We start from the raw sequence: 26,886 nt of genomic DNA on the forward strand, positions 1-26,886 counted from the left end.
GGACGTGGACGGTAATGTTACCGTCTATGAAGCTCGACTTGTGGCAAAGAGTATTTCCACAAGTTCAAGGAGTTGACTACGATGAGATTTTCTCATCCGTAGCGATGCTTAAGTCCGTCGGAATCATGTTAGCATTAGCTGCATTTATGAAATCTGGCAGATGGATGTCAAAACAAGTTTCCTTACCAGTTTTCGTAAGGAAAGGTTGTATGTGATACAATCAGAAGGGTTTTGTCGATCCTAAGGATGCTAAAAGGTATGCTAGCTCCAGCGATCCTTCCAAGGACTAGAGCAAGCATCTCGGAGTCAGAATATACGCTTTGATGGAGTGATCCAAGTTTTTGGGTTTATACAAAGTTTGTTGGAAACTTGTATTTACAATAAAGTGAGTGGGAGGGCTACAACATTTCTGATAAGTATATGTGAATGACATATTGTTGATCCGAAATGATCTAAATATTCTGGAAAGCATAAAGGGTTGTTTGAAAGGAGTTTTTCAAAGGAAGACCTGGATAAAAGCTGCTTACATATTGGGCATCAAGATCTATAGAGATAGATCAAGACGCCCGATGATACTTTCAAAGAACACACACCTTGACATGATTTTGAAAGAGTTAAAAATAGATCAGTCAAAGAAGGAGTTCTTACCTGAGTTATAAGGTGTGAAATTGAGTAAGACTCAAAGCTTGACCACGGCAGAAGAGAGAAAGGACGAAGGTCGTCCCCTATGCTTTAGACGTAGGCTCTACAGTATGCTATGCTGTGTACCGCACATGAAGTGTGCCTTGCCATGAGTTGGTCAAGGGGTACAATAGTGATCCGGGAATGGATCACATGACAGCGGTCGAACTTATCCTTAGTATCTAGTGGACTAAGGATTTTCTCGATTATGGAGGTGAAAAGGAGTTCGTCGTAAAGGGTTACGTCGATGCGAACTTTGACACTAATCCGGATGACTCTGAGTAGTAAACCGGATTCGTATAGTAGAGCAATTACTTGAAATGGCTCCAAATAGCGAGTGGTAGCATCCACAAGATGACATAGATATTCGTAAAGCACACACGGATCTGAAAGGTTCAGACCCGTTGACTAAATAACCTCTCTCACAAGCATAACATGATCAAACTAGAACTCATTGAGTGTTAATCACATAGAGATGTGAACTAGATTGTTGACTCTAGTAAACTCTTTGGATGTTGGTCACATGGTGATGTGACCTGTGAGTGTTAAATCACATGGTGATGTGGACTAGATTATTGACTCTAGTGCAAGTGGGAGACTGTTGGAAATATGCCCTAGAGGCAATAATAAATAGGTTATTATTATATTTCCTTGTTCATGATAATCGTTTATTATCCATGCTAGAATTGTATTGATAGGAAACTCAGATACATGTGTGGATACATAGACAACACCATGTCCCTAGTAAGCCTCTAGTTAACTAGCTCGTTGATCAATAGATGGTTACGGTTTCCTGACCATGGACATTGGATGTCGTTGATAACGGGATCACATCATTAGGAGAATGATGTGATGGACGAGACCCAATCCTAAGCCTAGCACAAGATCGTGTAGTTCGTTTGCTCAGAGCTTTTCTAATGTCAAGTATCAGTTCCTTAGACCATGAGATTGTGCAACTCCCGGATACTGTAGGAATGCTTTGGGTGTACCAAACGTCACAATGTAACTGGGTGGCTATAAAGGTGCACTACAGGTATCTCCGAAAGTGTCTGTTGGGTTGGCACGAATCGAGACTGGGATTTGTCACTCCGTGTAAACGGAGAGGTATCTCTGGGCCCACTCGGTAGGACATCATCATAATGTGCACAGTGTGACCAAGGAGTTGATCACGGGATGATGTGAGTTACGGAACGAGTAAAGAGACTTGCCGGTAACGAGATTGAACAAGGTATCGGGATACCGACGATCGAATCTCGGGCAAGTAACATACCGATAGACAAAGGGAATTGCATACGGGATTGATTGAATCCTCGACATCGTGGTTCCACCGATGAGATCATCGTGGAACATGTGGGAGCCAACATGGGTATCCAGATCCCGCTGTTGGTTATTGACCGGAGAACGTCTCGGTCATGTCTGCATGGTTCCCGAACCCGTAGGGTCTACACACTTAAGGTTCGATGACGCTAGGGTTATAGGGAAAGTATGTACGTGGTTACCGAATGTTGTTCGGAGTCCCGGATGAGATCCTGGACGTCACGAGGAGTTCCAGAATGGTCCGGAGGTAAAGATTTATATATGGGAAGTCCTGTTTTGGTCACCGGAAAAGTTTCGGGTGATATCGGTAATGTACCGGGACCACCGGGAGGGTCCCGGGGGTCCACCAAGTGGGGCCACCGGCCCCAGAGGGCTGCATGTGTCAAGTGTGGGAGGGGACCAGCCCCAGGTGGGCTGGTGCGCCCCCCCACAAGAGGCCCAGGGCGCAGGAAAGGGGGGAAGGGGGAAACCCTAGGCTCAGATGGGCCTAAGGCCCATCTAGTGGGGCGCCCCCTCTCTCCCCCCCTTTGGCCGCCCCCCAAGCCCATCTAGGGGGGGGAACCCTAGATGGGGGCACAGCCCTCCCCCTCCCCTATATATATTGGGGTTTTGGGGCTGCCCAAGACATGAGAACGTCTCTCTTCCGGCGCAGCCCTACCCCTCTCCCTCCTCCTCCTCTCCCGCGGTGCTTGGCGAAGCCCTGCAGGATTGCCACGCTCCTCCATCACCACCACGCCGCCGTGCTGCTGCTGGACGGAGTCTTCCCCAACCTCTCCCTCTCTCCTTGCTGGATCAAGGCGTGGGAGACGTCACCGGGCTGCACGTGTGTTGAACGCGGAGGCGCCGTGGTTCGGCGCTTAGATCGGAATCAACCGCGATCTGAATCGCTACGAGTACGACTCCCTCATCCGCGTTCTTGCAACGCTTCCGCATCGCGATCTACAAGGGTATGTAGATGCACTCCCCTTCCCCTCGTTGCTAGAATACTCCATAGATTGATCTTGGTGATGCGTAGAAAATTTTGAATTTCTGCTACGTTACCCAACATACTGCATTGCCAGTGTGATAGTACTAGTGCTCTGTTTAGCTAGTAGCACGCACTTTACTTAAGCACACCCACCGTTCCACTAGCTCGGTCGGTCCGCCGATTCGGTTTCCTAGACTTTAAAGCCAACTATCATTTTACTCCCCCACTCACCTCCACCTCGCTCCCCAGTCCACCCACGTCGCACCGCCTCTGTCTCCCCGCTCCGCCGCTCCACAGTCCACCAAGAAAACCCTCGCCGCCGACGACATGGACAACACCCCCGCATAGCATAGGGCCATCGAGGATCTAGCCGACGACGACGAGGCGCTCTGCGCGGACCTGAAGGAGATAGCGCGGTGGTTACCGTGCGGCGCCATGCTCGTCCACCACGCGCGTGGCCTTGTCAAGGTCATGACTGACGACGAGAAGCGCCACGCCTTGCCCGCCCCCGGCAGAGCTCCAGCCCTAATCTTGCGCTCCGCAATGGCCGAGACGCGGTCGGACGATCCGAGGCAGCGTGCGTGGTGGTGGATGTACCGCTCCGCCACCACGCCGTCGCCGCACCCGGATCCGCTCCATGTTGCCTCCAGGATGCAGCGCATCCACGACGTCGTCCTCGCCCTCCCCGCACCGGTCAACACCGTGTATTGGGACCGCTTCAAGCCTGAGCTGCTCGTCCACGATGACGTCTCCAACGCCGAATCCTCCTCCTCCAACGTGTCAGTCGTTTCCTACGAAAATCTCGGTAACTGAACTAGATGTCGAAAGGTTAGAGGAAGGTGATGTCTACTACGCAACCTTCTTCTCGTAGACGTTGTTGGGCCTCCAAGTGCGGAGGTTTGTAGGACAGTAGCAAATTTCCCTCAAGTGGATGACCTAAGGTTTATGAATCCGTTGGAGGCGTAGGATGAAGATGGTCTCTCTCAAACAACCCTGCAACCAAATAACAAAGAGTCTCTTGTGTCCCCAACACACCCAATACAATGGTAAATTGTATAGGTGCACTAGTTCGGCGAAAGATGGTGATACAAGTGCAATATGGATAGTAGATATAGGTTTTTGTAATATGAAAATATAAAAACAGCAAGGTAACTAGTAAAAAAAGTGAGCAAAACGGTATTGCAATGCTTGGAAACAAGGCCTAGGGTTCATACTTTCACTAGTGCAAGTTCTCTCAACAATGATAACATAATTGGATCATATAACAATCCCTCAACATGCAACAAAGAGTCACTCCAAAGTCACTAATAGCGGAGAGCAAACAAAGAGATTATTGTAGGGTACGAAACCACCTCAAAGTTATTCTTTCTTATCAATCTATTGGGCTATTCCTATAAGTGTCACAAACAGCCCTAGAGTTCATACTAAAATAACACCTTAAGATACACATCAACCAAAACCCTAATGTCACCTAGATACTCCAATGTCACCACAAGTATCCATGGGTTTGATTATACGATATGCATCACACAATCTGAGATTCATCTATTCAAACCAACACAAAGAACTTCAAAGAGTGCCCCAAAGTGTCTACCGGAGAGTCAAGACGAAAACGTATGCCAACCCCTATGCATAAGTTCTCAAGGTCACAGAACCCGCAAGTTGATCACCAGAACATACATCAAGTGGATCACGTGAATATCCCATTGTCACCACAGATAAGCACATGCAAGACATACATCAAGTATTCTCAAATCCTTAAAGACTCAATCCAATAAGACAACATCAAAGGGAAAACTCAATCCATTATAAGAAGGTAGAGGGGGAGAAACATCATAAGATCCAACTATAATAGCAAAGCTCGCGGTACATCAAGATCGTGCCAAATCAACAACACGAGAGAGAGAGAGAGAGAGAGAGAGAGAGAGAGAGAGAGAGATCAAACACATAGCTACTGGTACATATCCTCAGCCCCGAGGGTGAACTACTCCCTCCTCGTCATGGAGAGCGCCGGGATGTTGAAGATGGCCTCCGGTGACGATTCCCCCCTCCGGCAGGGTGCCGAAACAGGGTCCCGGTTGGTTTTTGGTGGCTACAGAGGCTTGCGGCGGCGGAACTCCCGATCTAGGTTTATTTCTGGGGGTTTCTATATTTATAGGAATTTTTGGCGTCGAGAACAAGTCAGGGGGGTCCACGAGTTAACGACAAGGACGGAGGACGCGCCCGGGGGGGGTAGGGCAGGCCCTGCAACTTTGTGGTTGGCTCGGGACTCTTCTGGCCCAACTCTTTTGCTTCGGGGGCTTCTTCTGGTCCATAAAAAATCACCGTCAATTTTCAGGTCAATTTTTAGGTCAATTGGACTCCGTTTGATATTCCTTTTCTGTGAAACTCAAGAATAAGGAAAAACAGAAACTGGCACTGGGCTCTAGGTTAATAGGTTAGTCCCAAAAATCATATAAAATAGCATATAAATGCATATAAAACATCCAATATAGATAATATAATAGCATGGAACAATCAAAAATTATAAATACGTTGGAGACATATCAGAAGGAAACGCCAAAACAGGAGGAGGATGAGAGGAGCAGGGAGGGCCGCCGGTCGAAGGAGATGGCGACCGCCCAAGTCGCTCTCCTAGGGGATGACGCGGGGGCAACTCTCTTTTTTTCTGGATCGCCTACCCGTGATAACTTCTCATTGTTAATCTAGAGACCAAGGATAATCAGAAATATAAATCGAGCATAAAGGAAGAAGAGAGTAATATCAGCATGGAGGCTTACTTTAGTCTTGTTTGTTGTAGGCTTGAGCGGGCAAGCAGGTGGGACTCTTTCAGGACTCCTGTATTTTCCATCAAAACATACAACAAAAACATTGCTCTGCAATGGGCATTCAAACCATGGGACATCTTTGTTGATACATGTAATTAACATTTGCTAGCATACGCACCAACTTATAATAACACCAACATGCCAATTTGAATTGGATTGGTAGACCGGTGATGTAAGACATCAAACTATTGTTCTTGTTTGTAAAGAAGATGCGCACATTACTCACCAGAAAAGGAACCGACAAACTGACGCTCGTCCAATTTATTTTATTTGACCTCACAATCATCCATTTATATGTTATATCTCTCTCGCTCTATAGGCTGGACTGATGAAACAACATAACATCGCTAACTCTAACATTGCTACTATAAGGAATAAGATGTCATTTTTTCGTTTATTGTTGTGCTACGCCCCATCTAGTCAGCTTAGGGAGAGTGCAATCCATCAGGTCATACTCGACGAAACACTATGAATCTTGCAAACCGCAGAAAGTAAAATGACACCCCTGTCACCCATTTGTGCTTGAGTTTGTGGGATATCTTTGGTGTTGCTATATATCTTTGTCACATGATTCAGGCAGGGGCATGGGTGGCAGTTCCCCGTACTACACTATGGACCAGTTCTTTTGGGTAATTCTCCCAGAATTCACCCCCTCCCCAGCTTCTTCCAGAATTGCCACTCCAATTTTTTTACAATTCCTAGCTAATTAGACCTTAACTAGATAGGAATTGTAAAAAAATGGAGTGGAAATTCTGAGAGAAGCTGAGGAGGGGTCAATTCTGGAAGAATTGCCCAAAAGAACTAGCCCTACATGTTCCACACCGAACTATCGTGGATATACGACAATTCAGGCAACCTAATACCGATGGAAATAGAAATACAGTTTGCTCAACCAGATTACTGTCCTAGCTGCAGAAATCCAAAAACTTGCAAACAAACTGCAACCACCAAGGAGGGACATACTAGCTAAATTCGACATATTCACCATGTCCATCGCTCCCGGTGGGCAGAGGGACGCGACATGCGGAACCTAGAGGAAGAGAAGAGAAGGAACAGGATGGGCTTACTTGGACCCGACATTCTGAGTATGTCGTGATCTTTGACTTGGATCACTTCTCTGTTACCAATGGATTTTGGCTTGTAACGGTGCGTACATCCTTCCTGCCTAGCCAATAGTCGTTGCATGCATGGCCCGCAATCCCGGGCGGCCAAATTCACTGTTTTGACCCTTTTTTAAACTTTAGCGCGATTTGACCTCGGTTTGAAAAAAAATCGTAATCTGACCCTTTTCCTACCGTCATTGTCTTTGGCGGTAGGTTAACACAGCCTACCACGGAGGGCTACGGCGGTAGGACTTGACGGTGCCGTGATGTTGAAAACACCCTACCGCCACAGTCTTTGGCGGTAGGGTGTACAGGTATAAATAGAGTGTGGCGCGTAATATGACTGAATGTCTCTGGTGGTGAGTTGGCTAGGGTTGCAAGCATACTTCTGTAGGTCTTGGCTTTGAGCCTTCACAAGGCCATTTTTTTTGTTAATTTTTTTTGCCTAGTAAAAGATAAACAAGTTGTCCAATTAATGTTAGAATATGGATTGTTGATAAAAACAATTTTTTAATTATTTGTAATTGTTTTATAAAATTTTCGTAAAGATGTAAACGAATATAGATCTGCAAATATCTAGGCTGAAGCCAGTCTAGGAAGTGTATCTACCGACATCTTTTGCATTGTCGGTTCGAGCCTTCACAAGGCCATTTTTTTTGTTAATTTTTATTTTGCCTAGTAAAAGATAAACAAGTTGTCTAATTAATGTTAGGATATGGATTGTTGATAAAAACAATTTTTTAATTATTTGTAATTGTTTTATAAAATTTCCGTAAAGATGTAAACGAATATAGATCTGCAAATATCTAGGCTGAAGCCAGTCTAGGAAGTGTATCTACCGACATCTTTTGCATTGTCGGTTCGAGCCTTCACAAGGCCATTTTTTTTGTTAATTTTTATTTTGCCTAGTAAAAGATAAACAAGTTGTCTAATTAATGTTAGGATATGGATTGTTGATAAAAACAATTTTTTAATTATTTGTAATTGTTTTATAAAATTTCCGTAAAGATGTAAACGAATATAGATCTGCAAATATCTAGGCTGAAGCCAGTCTAGGAAGTGTATCTACCGACATCTTTTGCATTGTCGGTTCGAGCCTTCACAAGGCCATTTTTTTTGTTAATTTTTATTTTGCCTAGTAAAAGATAAACAAGTTGTCTAATTAATGTTAGGATATGGATTGTTGATAAAAACAATTTTTTACTTATTTGTAACTGTTTTATAAATTTTTTGCGAAGATGTAAACGAATATAGATCTGCAAATATCTAGGCTGAAGCCAGTCTAGGAAGTGTATCTACCGGCATCTTTTGCATTTTCTTTGCTGCAGCAATTCATATGGTTTGGTTTGTTAAATCTCTAATCTATCTCTCCCATGATTGGACTAATCTGTGACTGGAAGTCCAGTTAATTAGCTATTAATCTCTAATCTTGAAATGACTTGTTCGTATGTATCTAAGTCTTGAAATAACTTTGTTGAAAGACTTAAGCTTAATATACAGACAAACTTAGAGCTTGTTATTAGAAAAGACTTGAGCTTAAGCACGTTACCTGTGATTCCTAGTTTGATGTTGGGTTGTCAATACAGTTGAAATTTACAGAAATAGACTCGTTTTCATTGTGGGACGGCCAATACTGTCTCCTGCTATATTGTTGTCTTGTGGTTTGAGCTCATCGTTGCTGGAAAATTGTAGGAGATATACGCTTGTGAGGCCTTTTTTTTGCTAAAGAAAAAATAAACAAGTTGTCCAAACCATATGAATTGCTGCAGCAAAGAAAATGCAAAAGATGACGGTAAATACACTTCCTAGACTGAACTTCAGCCTAGATATATGCACATCTATATTCGTTTCAATCTTTCCGCAAATTTTATAAAGCAGTTAGAAATAAGTAAAAAAATATTTTTACCAACAATCCATATCCTAACATTAATTGTATAACTTGTTTATTTTTTATTAGGCAAAATGAAAATTAACAAAAAAAAACAGCTTTACGCAAATTTTATAAAGCAGTAACAGATAAAAAATAAAAATTAACAAAAAACCGGCCTTGTGAAGGCTCGAACCCAAGACCTACAAAAGCATGCTTGCACGCGCTAGCCAACTCGCCACCAGAGACATTCAGTGCTAATACGCGCTACACTTTATTTATCCGGCCTCCGTTCGCGGTCAGGCGAGGCTTTTGCCTTTGTCTAGGAGCCAGCGGTGTTGGGGATCCCCGGATCTCGTCGAGGTCGCGGGCTATGGTGGTTGGAGGTCCATCGGCACTGGCTGTTTGGATCCTCAGATGGGCGATGGAGGTAGGGAGACGAAGACCTTTCTTCTTCCTTGTTGGTACGATTTGCTGCTGCTGTTCTTCTCCTTCCTCTGCGCTGATGCTGGTGGGAGATCCTGCTTTGCCCGGGCGGACGGCCTAGCCGCGGTGCTGGACCGGTCGGATGACTCAAGTTCTCTTCCTTCCGGAAGGGACACTTTTTGCGGTACTCAAAGCCAAAGATGGCGACGGCTGTTGCAGGTGTGTTGGATTGATGTCCATGCCCTCTCAGCGCTGGTGTCAAGAAAGGAGGAAGCAGCGTGGCAATTGTACCGTGGTCGAAGATGGTGACCTGTTTGCGACGGGTTGCAGATCCTTCTGCTACAGGGGTCTTCTCTCAAGATTCAGGGATGATGACACAGGGCTCCGGAGATCTTCTTGTGTTATGGTTGTCTTAGGGTACTCTAGGTGTTCATGATCCTTTGTTTTTGCGTTTAAGTGTGCTTGTAAGGGTCACCTACTCTATACTGATTCGTGATTTGAATGAACAATTTCTAAAAAAAAAGAATCCGGGCTGGTGATGCGATGGACGCACGCGTAGATCGCACGTCTACTCTCTAGCTAGGTGGACGCAGAGCAAGACACACGTACATATTTTTAATCGTCGTTTTAGATAGATCATATTCATCGGGTGGGTAAAAGATACTCGCACCATCCACTTTCGGTTCATTCCTAGACGCATATCACTAGCAAAAGTGTGTATGTCTTAGAGCATCTCCAACGGCCGCGCTAAATAAACGCTTCGACGCAAATTTGCCCTTTTTAGCGCGTGCGTAGTCGGTAGAGGGGCTCTAGCGGACGCGTAATAAGCGCGCGGCATATAGAGTTGGACGCGCGGTCCGAATCGCCATCGCGCGCTGTGTATTTGGTGCGCCCGTTTCCGCGCGCAGCACACTCGAGCGATCGCGCCACACTCTCTCCGCCGTGCCACCTTCGCCCCGCACGCGCTGCCGCCGGCGAATTGACCCGATGGACGACGGCGCCGACACCGATCTACGCAACGATAGTGGAATTGACCGCTCCGATCGATCTCTTCGCTCCCGGTGATCGACAATCAACAAGGATTGTCAAAAGTGGGCGGCCGCACAAAAGGCGGTTGACAAGTTGAACCCAAGTGGCACTAATGATGAAGATAGGGTAAGTGCCATTTCATTCATGTTCATCATGCTTGTTGTTGGTGTTTGTAGTGCTAACTTGTTTTGTTTTCATGTAGTTAAATATTGCACAAAACTTGTTTAAAGGAGAGGAGAAGAGGACCAAGAAGGGATCTTAAAGATCAAGAAAGGAAGGCCATTTACCTTGCCTCATTGCTATGAAGCATTGAAGGATGATGGGAAATGGAAGAAGCATGATGATATGGATGATTTGGATTTGAGTAACAAACGCAAGCGAACAATTGATTTGGATGATGATGAGGAGGAGGTATCAAGTGATGACGGCAGGAGAAGCCCCACACCAAACTCGACCAAAATGACCGGATGGGACCAAGAAAGACGCAAAATAAAAGAAGAAGAGGAAAGGAGATGATGAGCTCAAAAATGCTATGGAAGCTATTGTGAAGGCAAGAAAAGAAGCCAAGGAGGTGAGGAAGATGGCAAGGAACCAAGATGCCGCGACCGAGGAGAGGAGGTTGGCGGCCGAGGAGAGGAGGGTGGCGGCTGAGGAGAGGAAGGTGACATTGGAGGAGAGGAAGGTGGACATGGAGGAGCGATCTAGATTGTTGGATTGGGAGAAGCACCTGTTCTTCTTGGACACATCTATCCTCAATGAGGCGCAAAAGGAGTATGTCAATCTTGCCCGTGAAGAAGTCTTGATCCAAAAAAGAGCCACAATTCGCGTCATGGGTGGCGGTGGCCTTGGCGGCATGGGTGGCGGTTTCCTTGGCGGCATGGGTGGCTTCAGAGCTACCATGGGCGACATCGGTGCCATGGGTGGCTTTGGAGCTACCATGAAGACCATGGGAGGCATGGGTGGCTTCGGAGCACCTTCGGGCGGCATGGCCGGCATGAGAGGCATGAGTTTTGCGTCTCTCATGGGAGGCATGGGTGCACCTCCGGGCGCCATGGGTGGAATGTCTTCCGGTGTGCCTCACATATCATCGCATGAAAATGCCGTTGAAGATCTTGCCAACACCTTCCGAGCTTCACGGGATGAGGATGCGGCGCGCGACAATGAAGAGGAGGAGGAAGAATCGTCTTCGGAGGAGTCGGATGAATCGGAGGAAGATGAGGATGAAGACGAGGACGAGGCTTGATTGTTGATGTGCCTTTCGTTTGTGTCATGAACTTGGTTTGCATTTTGAACTTGGTTGGATGATGTTGTGGCATGAATTTAAACTTGTGGGCATGAACTTTTAGTCATCAACTTGTTTGTGTGATTTAAATTATGCCATTTCTTTGTTTTGTGATGTTTGAAACTAATTTTGTGTCCAAAATGCAACATATGGCATGCGCCGGCTGCTCGCGTGCACTGCATTTTTGCGCGTTGCTGGAGCTACCTGTGCGCGCTACATTTTACCGCGGATGCTGGAGCCAGCGCTTCCCGCCGCGCCAAACCAGGCAATGGACGCGCTGCACACTGGTTTTTTACGCGCCGCGCGTTTGGTGGCTGTTGAAGATGATCTTAGCTCCTTAGTGTTGGTGCAGGTGACAACACTGCATGCACACTAGCCAACCCACTTTACGAATCACGACGCAACCGTGCGGCCTGAAATTTGCATGCCTCGCTTGAGCGTGCCACGATCCTCTCTCATTTTTCATTTTTATCCCTAAGATTGATATGAACGTGTTTCTTTCCCGTGCTCTCCGCTCCCTAGAAGTTGTGTTTGTTCTGCACATGGATATATAGAATTAAAACTTTGATTATTGCACCATGCTATGCTAGTAAGGTTAGACGCAGTGGCTGAAAAGGATAATATCTGGCTAACATTTTCTAGTCTAGAGAAAGATGACACCTAGCTATAGTGGCGCATGCAGTGCTGTCACCGGCACTTGGCCACCGAAAACAGCACTTTTGCGGAAATAAGCTACTCCCTGATATCATCTTCAGAAAAAGCAAGCAAGCCACATAGAATACTGCATTATATCTTCAGTTAGAGCAGTGAATATGTGAAATCCTTTAGCTTCATTTATCTGCAGATATTTTTCTGAATTTGGAAGACACTCCCTCCGATTGGAATTAACTGTCGCTGAAATGAGTGTATCCAGACGGACGAGAGGTAGTACGATCCATTGATCGACATGGTCCTCCCTGTCACGATCTAAATCCATCTCAGAGTGGGAAATACACTTTGGTTCCTGGTTGTAGATGCACCCTATATGAGGATTGTTTTTAATAATTGAACAAAAAGTCAAAATAGTAAGAACTATTTTTAGAATAAACGTGACTTAATTTTGCACTAGTATATAAATTTTCGCGGAAAAAAACCAACGATGACTTCACAGCGAAAAAGACAAATTTTATTTGCTCTTATAAGTCACTATTCACACTATTTTGCCCAAAAATTTGTCTTTTTCAAAAGGAAGTCAAAGGAGGATTTTCTCTTTGTGGATTTTTTTCTCACGAGTACAATGTAAGGTCAAGTTTATTTCAAAAATATTTTCAGATTTTTTGACTTTTTATTAAATTACTAAAAAAATCATATAGGGTGTATATGTCCCCATAGACCAAACGTCCGCCTCCACCTCAGAGCGTACTATATCTTGTTGACACTTGACAGGAAGATTCCCAGTGTCATTGGGTGGATGGTGTAAACTGCAGCTGGCTTGAGCTCTATAGCATCGTTTGTACTAATGCATTTGTGTGGTGCTGATCATCTCATTTGTGGTTAATTTGTACACTGTGATTGGCTATGATGTGGTGAGTGACCGTCGTTTTCTCTCCCCGGTGGCAGTGGTGTGTGATTGCTGTCACATTTTGTTTGTTTTCAGGAGCGGCGGTGCCGTCCGATAGAACGATTCCACATCATTTAATTTTTTTTCGCACGCACGCATGTGTGGATTGCCTCTCTGACTGCAAATGAAAATATGTCTGAAAATGAAATGATAGCATCAGTTTCAGGGATAGGTGGATAAAAATGCAAGGACTGCCGGCCGGCCGAATAGTATGTTTAGCAGAGGTAATTGTTTGATTGATCGGTTGGTGGCCAACCGACAGCATGCAGATTTGTCAGAGGGTGTGGAGTTGAACAAATAGCGGTAGCCAGGGACCATCTTAGCTAGTATAGCAGCTGGATTAGCTAGCTAACCTTCATTGAGTAGTTCATGTTTGTAGCAGCACCCGGTCTAACTCTCCCAAAGTGACCGAGTACTACTTCCATTTAACATTTGCTTCTTTCAAACTTTCGTTTTTTGTTTTTTGCACATTCTTTTCCATTGAAAGATTGCTCACAACGTGCGATTGTGTGTGATATCGTAGCCAGGTAAGAATGAGAATGGGCCGGCAGAGCAGGTCTCTATAGGCCCCTCTATTCTGTTTAGAGATATGGAGCCGATCCAATGGCCTAGCAACAGGCGGTCTCATGTCCCACTGGACAACATGATACGAGTATACGGCTCATTTGAATGATAGATTTATACCAGACCAAACATAAGTTGCACCACAAGGACATCTTTCAAATAGCATCGTTTAGCAACCGATATGTTATAGCAAATTTGAATATCTAGAGTTTATTCATTCAGCGGAAAAGCGTATATCCAACTCCATTTCAATTCTAACGTGAACCCTTTAATGTCATGAGCTAGGATTTTTTCAGAGCAACAATAAGCACAAAATAACAACCTTGTCAAGGCATGTAGTGAGGACATACTAGAACCCTAGCCAACCAAATTTAGGTCGCCTTGACAGGCCGGTGGCCACTGGCTTAAAGGATATCAATTGCTTGCAGGATCTAATAGAACTAAAACTTCGTTTGGAGTCACGGGACTCCAGACAGATAAATGCTATTCTCGGAACATGGAAAGATCGGTATGCTACCAAAAACAGGAAAAATCAATTTTAAGCGTTTTCTCTTCTCTTGTTCGTTATCTGTAAAAGACCTTGTGGGAAACAAGCACGTGCAAAATAGCATTCTAGAGCCGCTTTTTTTTAGTTTGGAAAAAGAAATAAATAATGAAAGCATTCCATTACTACCAACCCACAGAAATACGGCCTCTCTGAGATATAAGGTTTATACGAAGTTGGACTAATTTGGAAACATTGGCCAATTTGCCCCGCCTCAGTCTTTATACGAAGCCAACGTGAAAGACTCATTATCCTTGAATATTTGGATCGGCCGATGTCACCATTTCCGGCCAATTTTATAGACAGCGGTAGTACGTGGTGTGTTTTTTTAGAACATAGTACAGACGTATGCGCTCATATATATACATGCATGCGTATACTTACCTCTATGAACACACACGCACACCCTATCTCTATGAACATCTCCGAGAGATTGAACCAGCATATCATCATGAGATTGACGAAGTCACCAAGCCATCTCGTAGTCGACGGAAATGTCTCCTCGCACTCAATGTGCATCGCCGAAAATCCTAAAATAAATCCAGGATAATGCGAGCACCAGAAGTTGAATCCTGGCGGGCTCCGCCTCCGCCGTACGTGGTGTGCTGGTTGGTTGGTTAGTGGAATTTTATACATGGAGATCCATCTCCAGCTCAAAAAAAAAAAAACTTGTTGGAAATGTCCATAAACATCAGAGAAAGACATAGGGCGGTCAGCGGCAACACGTGTGGCACGCAATGGAATGGTGGCCGATGGGATGTACCGCCCACTCTCCCACTACCCACTCACTGTTCGTCTGACGATGGCGACGGTGACGCCGGCGATCCATCCATGTATATCCGGGTGGACTGCTGAGACACCGGCGGAGACTTCAGACCGATTGCCTGTACGATCGACAAGCAGAAGCCTCCATGCATTTACGCGAAGAGACAAAGATGAGAGCTACGGCAGATCATATCCACCAGCGAAAAGGTAGCAGCAGTGGCTAGCCGCTTTGGGACTTTGGGTTCATTCCTAGCTAGGGACGTATCACCAGCAAAAGTGCCGTTTTCGGTGGCCAAGTGCTGGTGACAGCACTGTATGTTCCACTATAGCTAGATGTCATTTTCTCCAGACCAGAGAAAGCTAGCCAGATATTATCCTTTTCAGCCACTGCGTCTTGCCTTCCCAGCATAGCATGGTGCAACACTCAAAGTTTTGATTCTATATTATCCACGTGCAGAACAAACACAACTTTTAAGGGCATCTCCGATGCTGACTCTCAAAACGGACATACTATCCTGCGACGACGAGGAACCGCTTGCTAGAAATTTTGTTGTACCTGTATATGGTATAAGTAAAAAACCGTATATTGTCTAGAAGGTTCTAGGGTCCTTGGAGTTCTTGTAATCTCGGTTGACAGGCTTTTTAAGATAGATCCTAATCTCTGTATAGTTGGTAACTTGAGATCAATCTGAACAGCCTAACAACCGAATCCTCTTGTACCCTATGCAGAGGCATGCGCTTTAAGCCATCTTTTATGGTATTCAGAGCCAATTCCTGTTCCACATCTTCTCCGCCATGGCTAGCTCCAACTCCACCAACGTTGTGCCCACGCTCATCCCCATTGCTGACAAGCTTCACCACGGGAACATCCTGATATGGCGCGCCCAGACCATAGTCACCATATGTGGCACTCAGTTGGTCGTTTTTCTTCCCGAAGGTGTTGTCCTCTGTGCTCGCGGCGTCCTCGGTGTTAGACTTGTGGTTGTCAGACTTTACGTTGGTCTTGACTGCCTCTCTAGTTAGTTGATTTAGCTATGTCGTTTGCTTGTTCGGGCCAAGAACCCCTTATCTCTTCTTTCGCCGATTAAGGCATCCTGTTCACCCCATCTTGTGTTCGTGCATCTTCTACCAATGAAAGATACGTAAGCTTTGCGTATTTACGGAAAAATAAATTATGTTCCCATAGTCTAATGTTGTCCAATATTTTCAAAGATAACGAGAATTCCTTATGTTGCTATTTACAGTCTAAAAACACCAGCCCCATCCTCCGCGTCGTCTCCAAAGGCGACACGAGAGGATCCCAGATCTAGCATCGCCACTACTCTCCTCGTCCTCCCGCCTTCCCACGCTGTCGGGCTGAGCTTGGACGGCGAATGGCGGTCGCGGGATCCTCTACTTAATCGCGTCAGGATCCCTAGTGGGGGAGGCTCGTCCCATCCAATGGTGCGGTGCAGCGGCTTGGCTTCCTGGCAGGGCCTCCGGCGGGTAGTGACCGTGGTGTCTTTGTCGTTGGGGATCTGGAGCGGTGGCCCATTGGTCCTGCTCGGCGCATCGGGGTGGGGTGGCATCCTATCTCCGTCAGCTCTTCCCCATCCGAGATGGCTAAGCGCAGCCGATGGTGGCCGCCGCGTCGGTGCTGCAGCGGTGGGCGCTGGATATGGCCATTTTCGCTCGGTTTTGGCCTAACCCATCTGCAATGGCTGGTGATGAGGGGGCGGTGGCATTGCGTGACGATGGCGTGTTTGCCACAATGGAGGTGTGCGGACCAGTGGAGCGCTTTGCATGGGGGTGGTGGTTGTGTCTCTTCCAGGCGTAAACCTTGCCGACGTTTCATGGCCAGCGGCGGTGGCGACCGTGGGCATCACTATCCTTCTTCGTGGCGTCGCCGAGGAGATTTATGCTTCTTCAACTCTCGGGTCTAGATCTTCAGACGAAAGCCATGATCCTATTGTAGGTTTTGGTGGGCGGAGTCTCCAGCGTCTTATTCCCTCTTTGAGGCTCCATCTTTGAGATCTTGGTCCCCTTTGTGCTACGTGTAGGTTGGATGTGCACGACATCGTGCCCAACTGGCGGCGCGGTTGGTGTGCCGTTGCGGCTCATGTGGCAACGATGATGATGGCAAGTGGAGCAGGATCACGACATGTTCTTCGTCGTCAACCGTTTTGAACGTCCCTGAGCCTAAAATTGGGATTTTAAGCAATCCACTCCAAGATAGAGCAGAACGCTAGCGGTTGAACAACGCACTTACAGGTACCGTTAGTCAAACTTTTTACAACATTGAGTATGAATATCATCGTAGTTATCCGGATTGGAAATTTATAAATTACGGTTTGGTTTGTATTGAAGCTATTTATATAATACTATCTTCATTCCTAAATATAAGTCTTTTTAGATATTTCAATATGAACTATATACGAAGCAAAATGAGTGAAGCAATATAAACTATGTAATCCGTATTAAAATCTCTAAAAATATATAATTTTTTTTGTGGGAAAAAAGACATATTTATAAATGGATGGAGTATCTTTGTATGTATTCTATGTATATTGATATTGCAGTATAGGACACTGGCCAAAAGTTAAACATCGTGCACAAAACGTTCCCTATCTGTATGACGGGTAGGGAGTAATTAGCTTGTTTGATGGATGGATCGATCTCACCAAACTGACGTATTGTTTACTGTACTTGCTAGTTGTACTACGATAGAGATGGGCTGGATCTCGTCTCGTGTGGATGATGATTGACTAGGAAGAGGGTGGAGAGGCAGCATGCAGCAACACGCGCGGCACGTGATGGAATAATGCCTGCCTTATGGGATGCACTGCCGTCTCCCCCACTGAAAACTGTCTGCCGGCGACGCTGTCAACCGAGATATATATATGTGAACGCCGGCCGGATTCTTTGAAATCTACGCACCGGCAGAGACCGACGGGTCGCCTACGATACGGTCCACGAGAACCTTTGCATGCGTGCAAGCGATGGAAAGAAAAAAGGGCCAAACTCGACTGAGGAAAAGTTGTAGTGCCTAGATGGACCCATTTGGCTTCATTCCTTTGACACTCACGTACGTATGTACTCCTACCAAGTACCATCACCAAAGGTGGCAAAGTACATATATATGTTAGCGTGCGTGGGGTGTCGGTGGGTTGGTGCAGGAGACAACACTGCATGCCCACTGGCTACCTGATTTAGCAAGATGCATCATTGTTTTCCCGTTTAGGAAAAGGTGGCTAGCCACATGCTCCCTCCGTTCCATATGCGGTTCGTTAATGCTTCGATTTTTCGTTAAGCCTTCTTCACTGAAGTTGTGGATGGCTCGAGAACACGTACGTGATCTCAATGACAGTCGACAGCCGACTCAGCAGGAGGCCGGGTCAGCATGCAGCATGCATGCACGTGTGTGCCACGCAATGGAATAGTGTGCACTGCGGCTGCTCTCTCACTGAAACTATCGACGGCGACGCTGGCATCCGGTCATCCCACTAGTAGAAAAGGGGGCTTTTGTCCCGGTTGGTAAGGGCCTTTAGTCCCGGTTTTTGAACCGGGACTAAAGGGTCGTTACTAATGCCTCCCCCTTTAGTCCCGGTTCTTACATGAACCGGGACTAAAGGCCGTCCACGTGGACGCAGCCTGGAGCTCCACCTTTAGTCCCGGTTGGTGTTACCAACCGGGACTAAAGGAAATTTTATGATATTTTTTTTTGAAATTTTTGAATTTTTTTTTAAAAAAAATGATTTTCAAATTTCTGAATTATTTTAACCTCTAATCTCTAATCACCACCCCTCATCACTGCTCAATTTATCCTCTAATCTCTAATCACCCCTCATCATTTCAAATCATCTAACTTCCCGGATGATCACCCATCCTCTCACTACTCCAGCCTGAGCACGCTTAACTTCCGGGTTCTACTCTCCCTCGTTTCCAAGTCTGCACTTGTTGTTTTCCTGACAATAGTAAGATGTCAATTCTATTAACCCTCAGGAATTTAGCTTGAGCATGAAGTGACACATTTCACTGTTTGAGTTTGAAACTATTGTTTTAAAAAACAATAATTATTTAGTAACACTAATATTTCTGGAATAATTAGTTTGACCATTGTTTGACCATAGTTTGACCACAGTTTGACCACAGTTTGACCAAATTTGACCAAAATTCAAAAAACTGAAATAATTATTTAGTAACACTAATATTCTAGAATAATTAGTTTGACCATTGTTTGACCACAGTTTGACCACAATTTGAAATTTTTTGAATTTTTTTGCCTCTCCAGATCTTAAAAGCCCCGTATCTTTTTTTCTGTTAGGTTTCTGAGGATTTTGAAAATGGTTAACGGGGTTCCCCCGGTTAAATTCGGATGTAACTTTTCGAGTAGATGATTTTTCATATAAAAACTTTTTCATCCGAGTTCGTATGCAAAAGTTATGCCCATTTTAAGAAATTCCAGAGAGATTTTGCAAATAAAGTCGAAATTCATATTTGTTAATTTTCCCAACAACTAGACCACATATCACATGGGAAACTTATTTTATTTTATTTTTTGACATTTCCATCATTTCCTTTTGTTTTTTCTAAAACTGAAAAGGCGGTCCACCGGGGGGGGGTAGAGTTTGAAAATGGGCCCTTTAGTACCGGTTCATGCATGAACCGGTACTAATGCCTCAAAGCCCATTAGTACTGGTTGGTGGCTCGAACCGGTACTAAAGGTTAGACCTTTAGTCCCGGTTGGTGCCACCAACCGGTACTAATGGCATCGCACCCTTTAGTCCCGGTTCGTGACACCAACCGGGACTAATGCCTTAGCCGCACGAACCGGGACCAATACTCACATTAGTCCCGGTTCGTGACTGAACCGGGACTAATGTGAAAATTGCCCTGTGACGAAAGCCCTGTTTTGTACTAGTGTCCGGACGCCGGCCGGGGAAGCCGCATATTTTCCCAGTTGCATTTGACCCGCCAGCGTATGGGTTTTTGCTTTTCTTTTTCGAACACTCATATGAGTTTGCTTAAAAGGTGTACCACGATCGATGAGAACCTTCCATGCATGCATGGGAAATAAATAAATAAAAAGGAGCCACGTATCATCATGCAGATCAGTCGACTTAGAAAAGGGTGTAGCACTGCTAGCTAGCCCTGTTGGGTTAGTTTCTTGACACGTATACTATCGGCAAAAGCGTTCCACTTTTGCCGTTTTCGGTGCTCCACTCCACTCTTGCATATCGGCAGTTGTGGGTAGGTGTAGGTGACTAGCGCAACCACCATGGATCGGATATCATCTTTTCCTAGAGAAAGCAAGCCAGATATTGTCCTTCTCGCCACCATCACGCAAGGTAACTAAACATGGCAATGTCCTTCAGAGGGCTGTGTGCATTATTTATCATTCAATAATGCCCTCCTTAGCCTACCAAAAATTAATTCGTTGTTTTGGTTACTGATAAGATTTCTAAAAATGCAAATTAGGATCGACAATTCCTTTTGTTACGGTACGTATACTTATAAGATCCCAACGAAATCACACGTTGTGAAATTTGCTTTCATTTCTGAGAAGTTTCACAAATAAGATTTCAATTGATTGTTTTGCAAAGATATTTACACTAGAAGCTTTAAAAAGATGTAAAGAGGAAGGGCCATGTATGTAAAGTATCTGAATGGCACGCGCCTATGTGCACTAGTTTCATGTCGTGTGTGCTACAAGATACGTCATGCAACGTACAACGGTACGAACGATCAAGACAAATCTAAGCATATGTGCTTGTTCCATTTGTCTCCGAAAGTGTCACGGATAGCGTCTTCTCTGTATAAAAAGCAAAATAGATATTCTCCTTTAGTTTGTAGATATTGCCCTAGTACCCCCCCCCCCCCCCCCCCCCCAATTGGGCCAACTTGGCTCCTAAAGTATGTGAGATCAATGCCTTTTGCACATCCATTTCAACATACCGCATTTGATTTGATTGATTAATTCATGTGCTGGCACTACTCCGAGTAAACAAGAAATCAAAACCTTAATGAAGATGTGAAGTGCATATCAAGATAACATAGGAATATGTCAGTTGTTTACGCATGCCTTATTACAAGCACTTTGTTTATGTATCCTTGTCTCGGTTTTTGTTGCTTAGGTGCGTCACATATATTCCTTCCCTCCTACGCAATTCCTTTGCCATTTAAATGTAGTAGCTCAACAATTAATTAAACCCATAATCAATTTATTCATTACTTAACCAGATATTGTATATAAACAATTTGCAAAGAGTCGTGCTATGCGAACGACAAAACGGCACACGATACCTTCATGACGATAAAACCCAGTCGGTCATGCGTAGGATTGAAAGGGCACCGATTGCTGGATTTGCTAGTCGTGCAAAAATTGTGCATTAAAGTGTCATGTGTGGAGCAGTTTCGTTTTGCAAAAGATATTGTTTGAACTAACCAACAAATGGCAACTGCTCAACTGATAAATTTAACCATCGATTAAGAATTTCATTGTCGAGATTGATAGTTATCAGTCCGTGACTAAGCAATAACTATAGTATGAAAACTTAAATCGCATCCTTATTATGCTTTGTAAGGCAACATCCAGGACATACTCTAGGGCGGCATGCATTTAAATCATATCCTTAGTTAGCAAAAGTGGGGACCACTTCTGCCGTCCCATTTTTGTTGTTCTTGGCCCATGTCAAACATGCGTATGATCACTACGTGTTGGTGCAGGCGACATCACTGCATACGCACTAGCTACTTGATTAAGCAAGTTATAATATGTTCCAGCCCCACGCATATATAGGGAAAGGTAGCCATCATGGCAGAGATCCTCAAAAGGGCATTTTGTGTTGCTACAGTGTGCTCGTATGATCCAAGCAAAATCGCCATTCATGAATATTGCTACGTCTTCCCAAAAAGTTTCACACTTATGATTTCGATTTATCGAATGTTTTGCAAAAGAAATTATAATCAGCTTTAAAGGAAATGAAGAGAAAATCCTACATGCCTCCCCGGATGACGTGTGCACGTAGGAATATGTGCACCAACTATGTGTTAACTGTGTTGCAAGATGCCCCATGAAACAAACAAGGGTATGATCGATCGAGGCAAACCCAAGCATATGTGCCTCTTCTATTTGTTTCTCTGAAAGTGCAGCGGATAACATAGTTTAGTCAAGAGAAGATATTCTTCTTTCATTTTCGAATGATGCCCTACTCACTAAACAATTTTAGATAGGTAGACTTATTCTCCACATGGGAAACTTGACCAGTAAAGTATATGAGATCGATGCTTTGCATCTTCCTTTCCCAACAAGTCGTATTTGATTTGATTGATTAACCATGTAATGCCAGCACTCCAAGTAAGCAACAAACCTTAATTAATATGTGAAGCACTATCAAGATAACCAAGGAATATTTCAGTTGTTTATGTGTGTCTTATTCGATCCACTTTATTTATGTAGACTTGTTTCATTTTTGGTTGCTTGTTGCTTCATAGATTTTCCGACCCTCGTAGCCAATTCCTTTTCCCTATAACCTTAGTAGTTCAATAGTTAATTAAACCCATTTATTCATCCAATCGTTAGTTAACCAACCAAGTAATAATTTTTTGATGCATTTAATATATCAAACTACCAATTTATTTCATCCAATCATCAACTAATTAAATCCATTAATTAACCCATTAAACATAGTACAAAAGATATTATTTCCAATAACAAGCAAATGCCAGCTGCCCAACTGATAAATTTAACCATCGATTAGGATTGTCGTTGTCAAGATGGGTAGTATAGTCTATGACTAAGCGATTACTACTGTAGTATAGAAAATTTAAATAAAATCATTATTATGCTTTGTACAAGCAACATCGATGACATAGTTTAGTGTGGCATGCATTTTTTTTCTTAATTCTCATCACGTACGATAGTGCTAGCAGTTGGATATTGCTAAATTGATGAATTATGAGAAAGAAGCTTTGATCGTTTTGAACTTTTTCCATCTCACAACCAATGTTTGGAATGAAATATTAATCAAATTAATATTGTATCCAGCACACAGTTTTGAAATTTTATGTTTTCAATCACACTCTAGCCTAACAAGATTATGAAGTGTTCTAGAGAAATTTACATACACATCCTTTGTGGTCCACTAAATCTGAATATTCATAATGTAGTAAACAATCAAAGATCACAAACTTCTCAAATTAATTTCTACATGATTTCAATGGGTAAATATAAATAGTAAAAAACAATAACTATTGGTAGTACATGTACTGAACCATTTCAAGCTAGATGGTTGGAAGATTGTTATCACTATGGAATCTAGGATTTGAAGCATATACTCCTACAAACAAAATATCTTCACCCGATGTATGTTGTTGTCATCGAGATAACTTCCTTTTTCTTAGGTTGAACCCCCGGCCTCTGCATCATTGTGTTACACACGGCCATTGTTATTAATTATTAATCAGAGTACACAACAACGGCACTTATAGCGGAACCATTACAAGAAAACAGGGCCGGCTCTGGCCCTAGGCGAACATGGGCGACGCCCAAGGGCCCATGTTTGGGGGGGGGGGCATCACCACATATGTGTATGTATACCTCCTGCTTTTATACGGGCTGAAAAAAGGTTTGTGCTAAAGGGCCCAGCGGAAAAGGCCCCTGATCGGGAGAGGAAAAGGTACAGTATCGATCGACCAGGCACGCGGACGTCTCGCCTCCTGGTTCGCTTGTCTGTTCGACTTCGACGCCTCGCCTCGGCCGCCTGCCTGCGTCGCTGCGCGGTTGCGCCTCCGGCCCTGACCCTCGAGATCCTGCAGTGGAGATCGCCCAGGCCGTGAATCCGTCTCCCTAATCGCCCATTCACCCTGCTCTGCTTTGCTCAAGGAGACAAGGAGTCAAGGTAATCTGAAGTTTTGAACACTGCGTACATACATATTTGACTAGTGCCCTAGTCCTCTTAGATCAGCTGATCTGATTATTCTTTAAAATCTTAGGTGTTACAATGCCACCAAGACAAAAGTCCGGTGCCGAGAAAAGAAAACAAAAAAAACGAGAGAATCAACTCATTGAAAAACAAAGAGGTTCTTTAAATATGTTCTTTCCAGTGGTAACTAGTGTTGATAATCAAAGGCAAGAATCTGAACCGGGACAAGATGATGATCATAATTCAAATGATGATCCTGAAGTCAACGAACATTCCTTGGATGACAGTAAGTAACTAACTAGCGTCGATTTTTGTAGAAGTGAGTAAGTAAGTGACAACATATTGTTGTATTTAAATGCAGATATTGATGCTGATGTTAATGAGGACAACACGGGAAAGGAAAATTCGCAGCCTTCACCTGATGCTCGGAATGGTGATGAACAAGATGATTCTCTTTTATCTATATATGATCCTAGGACATGGGATAATCTTGATAATCGGAAAAGGGACATTTTAATTGAAAAGGGGCCGGTGAGAGAATTGGGCTTGGAGTTCCCTGCCCGCCCTGATGATGTCGAAGGTAGACGTTTTTCATATGCTTACTATTCCAGAAAATTAGCTAATAAAGAGGTTATGGACAGAAAGTGGTTGGTTTACTCTAAAGAGTTGGACAAAGTTTTTTGTTTTGCCTGCAAGTTGTTCAAATCAAACCAGAGCAGGTCTTTGCTAGCGTCTGATGGATTAAGGGACTGGAAGCGTCTCAGTGGAAGACTCCAAGAACATGAGAGCAGTGTTGAGCATTTAACAAACATGAACACATGGAATGATCTAAGGTTGAGGTTAAGCAAAAATCAAACAAGTGATGATGACATGCAGCGGGAGATTGCAAAGGAAAAGGAGCGGTGGAGACAAGTTTTGCTAAGAATAATTTCTGCAGTGAAGTTTCTTGCAAAACGTAATTTGGCATTTCGAGGAACAAAGGGGAAGTTGTATGAAGATAATAATGGTAATTTTTTGGGCACGGTTGAAATGATTGCTGAATTCGATCATGTGATGCAAGAACATATTAGGCGCATTCAAAGTAATGAAATACATCATCATTATCTTGGCCACACTATTCAGAATGAGTTGATTTCTCTCCTTGCTGATGCCGTGAAAAAGGTTATCTTACGCACCATCAAGGATGCCAAGTATTTCTCTGTTATATTGGACTGTACCCCGGATGTGAGCCATGAAGAGCAAATGACGCGAATTGTGCGTTGTGTCAATATGTCAAGTAACATTCCGAGAGTGGAGGAGTTTTTCCTAGAGTTCTTAAAGGTTGATGACACATCAGGATTGGGTCTTTTTAATGTACTGATGGATACATTGGATTCTTTTGATTTGAATGTCGCCGATGTGAGAGGGCAAGGTTATGACAATGGCTCCAACATGAAGGGAAAAAATCAAGGTGTTCAGACTCGATTGCTCAAAGTTAACCCCAAAGCATTATACATGCCATGTGCATGTCATAGTTTGAATCTCACTCTTTGCGACATGGCGAAATCTTGCGAACAAGCTATTTCATTTTTTGGTATTATACAACGTATATACGTATTGTTTGCACGTTCTACTAAAAGGTGGAAGATTTTGCTTGATAATGTTCCAAATCTGACTCTCAAACCTTTATCTAATACTCGTTGGGAGAGTAGAATAAAGAGTGTGCAACCTATAAGGTACCAAACTCAGCAAGTAAGATCAGCTTTGAAGGAACTAGAGAAGTCTTCTACTGATGATCCAGCTGCAGTAAGTGATGCTCAATCTTTGTTCAGTGCACTTGGGAAATTTGAGACTTTGGTTGGTATGGTTATTTGGCATGATATTTTATTTTCTGTCAATATGGTGAGCAAAAAGTTACAGGAAAAAATTGTGTGCATCGATGCTACTCTCAAACACATTGAAGGGGTCATTTCATATTTTGAGAAGTATAGAGATGAAGGCTTCTATTCTAGTATTGAGAGTGCCAAACTCATTGCAGCGAATATGGACATAGAGCCAAAATTTCGTACAAAACGTCAAAGTAAAAGGAAGAGGCATTTTGATGAAATCAATGATGTAGATGAAGATCCACAACTGTCAGCTATTGAATCCTTCAGAGTTACTTACTTTCTTGTCATTGTTGACACTGCAATTGCTTCATTGAATAGTCGATTTGAGTAGCTGAAGGCATTTGAAAAGGTGTTTGGTTTCTTATTCAACTCAAATAAGTTGAAGTCATTGGACGATAGTAATCTACGAAAATCTTGCACTATTTTTGCACAAACTTTTACTCATGAAAAGTCACATGATGTTGACCTTGATGATTTTTTCTCTGAGTTAAAAGTGTTGAAGGTAACTTTGCCAGATGATTTGATGTCAGCACCTGAGATTCTTCAATTTGTTACAGCTGTCGGTTGCTATCCAAATGTGTCAGTTGCTTATCGGATCCTCTTGACTATACCGGTGACTGTAGCCTCAGCTGAAAGAAGTTTCTCTAAGCTGAAACTACTGAAAAATTGTTTGAGGTCAACTATGTTACAAGAGAGATTGAATGGCTTCGCTACATGTTGTATTGAGAAGGATATCTTGGACAGAATTGATCTTGATACTCTCATCAATGATTTTGCATCTCGAAATGCTCGAAGAAGTTTTTTTGTGAAAAACTGATGTATTATTGTCGATGAACTCAAGTACTTGGTTCTTATTTGAGGTAATCAAACTAGCAGCGAAAAGTATTTGTTATATTTTGCTACTCTTTTATTCCTTCTGCCATGATATGACATAACTTAAGCGCTTATCAGTTACTTATAGACGTCTCTAAATAAGAATGTGTGGTTAGATGTAAACTTTAATATTTTGCGCCTATATATCTATAGATGTGTACATATATTATCAGTGTAGGGGCCTATTTTTAACTTCGCCCTAGGGCCCCGCAAAATATAGAGCCGGCCATGCAAGAAAATTGAATAAAACACCTACGACTAAGTCAACT

At 43.7% G+C, this 26,886-nt stretch overlaps 1 protein-coding gene across 1 annotated transcript; it reads left to right on the top strand.

Annotated features, from left to right (window-relative positions):
- The first annotated feature begins 16,588 nt into the window (after window positions 1-16,588).
- On the top strand, window positions 16,589-26,075 carry LOC109781704 (uncharacterized). Its single transcript, XM_073502251.1, has 2 exons — window positions 16,589-16,676; window positions 24,238-26,075. The coding sequence occupies exons 1-2, from the start codon at window positions 16,589-16,591 to the stop codon at window positions 26,073-26,075; spliced, it is 1,926 nt and encodes a 641-aa protein (XP_073358352.1).
- Window positions 26,076-26,886: the final 811 nt, after the last annotated feature.

The sequence above is a fragment of the Aegilops tauschii genome, chromosome 6 (genome assembly GCF_002575655.3).
Source record: "Aegilops tauschii subsp. strangulata cultivar AL8/78 chromosome 6, Aet v6.0, whole genome shotgun sequence".
Classification (NCBI taxonomy): domain Eukaryota; kingdom Viridiplantae; phylum Streptophyta; class Magnoliopsida; order Poales; family Poaceae; genus Aegilops; species Aegilops tauschii.

Bases quoted from the DNA above. Each gene is read 5' to 3' on its own strand.
- LOC109781704 (XM_073502251.1), top strand. From the start codon at position 16,589: ATGGTGGCCGCCGCGTCGGTGCTGCAGCGGTGGGCGCTGGATATGGCC. The intron at 16,677-24,237 runs GTGATGAGGGGG...ATTTAAATGCAG, and splicing joins TAACCCATCTGCAATGGCTG to ATATTGATGCTGATGTTAAT.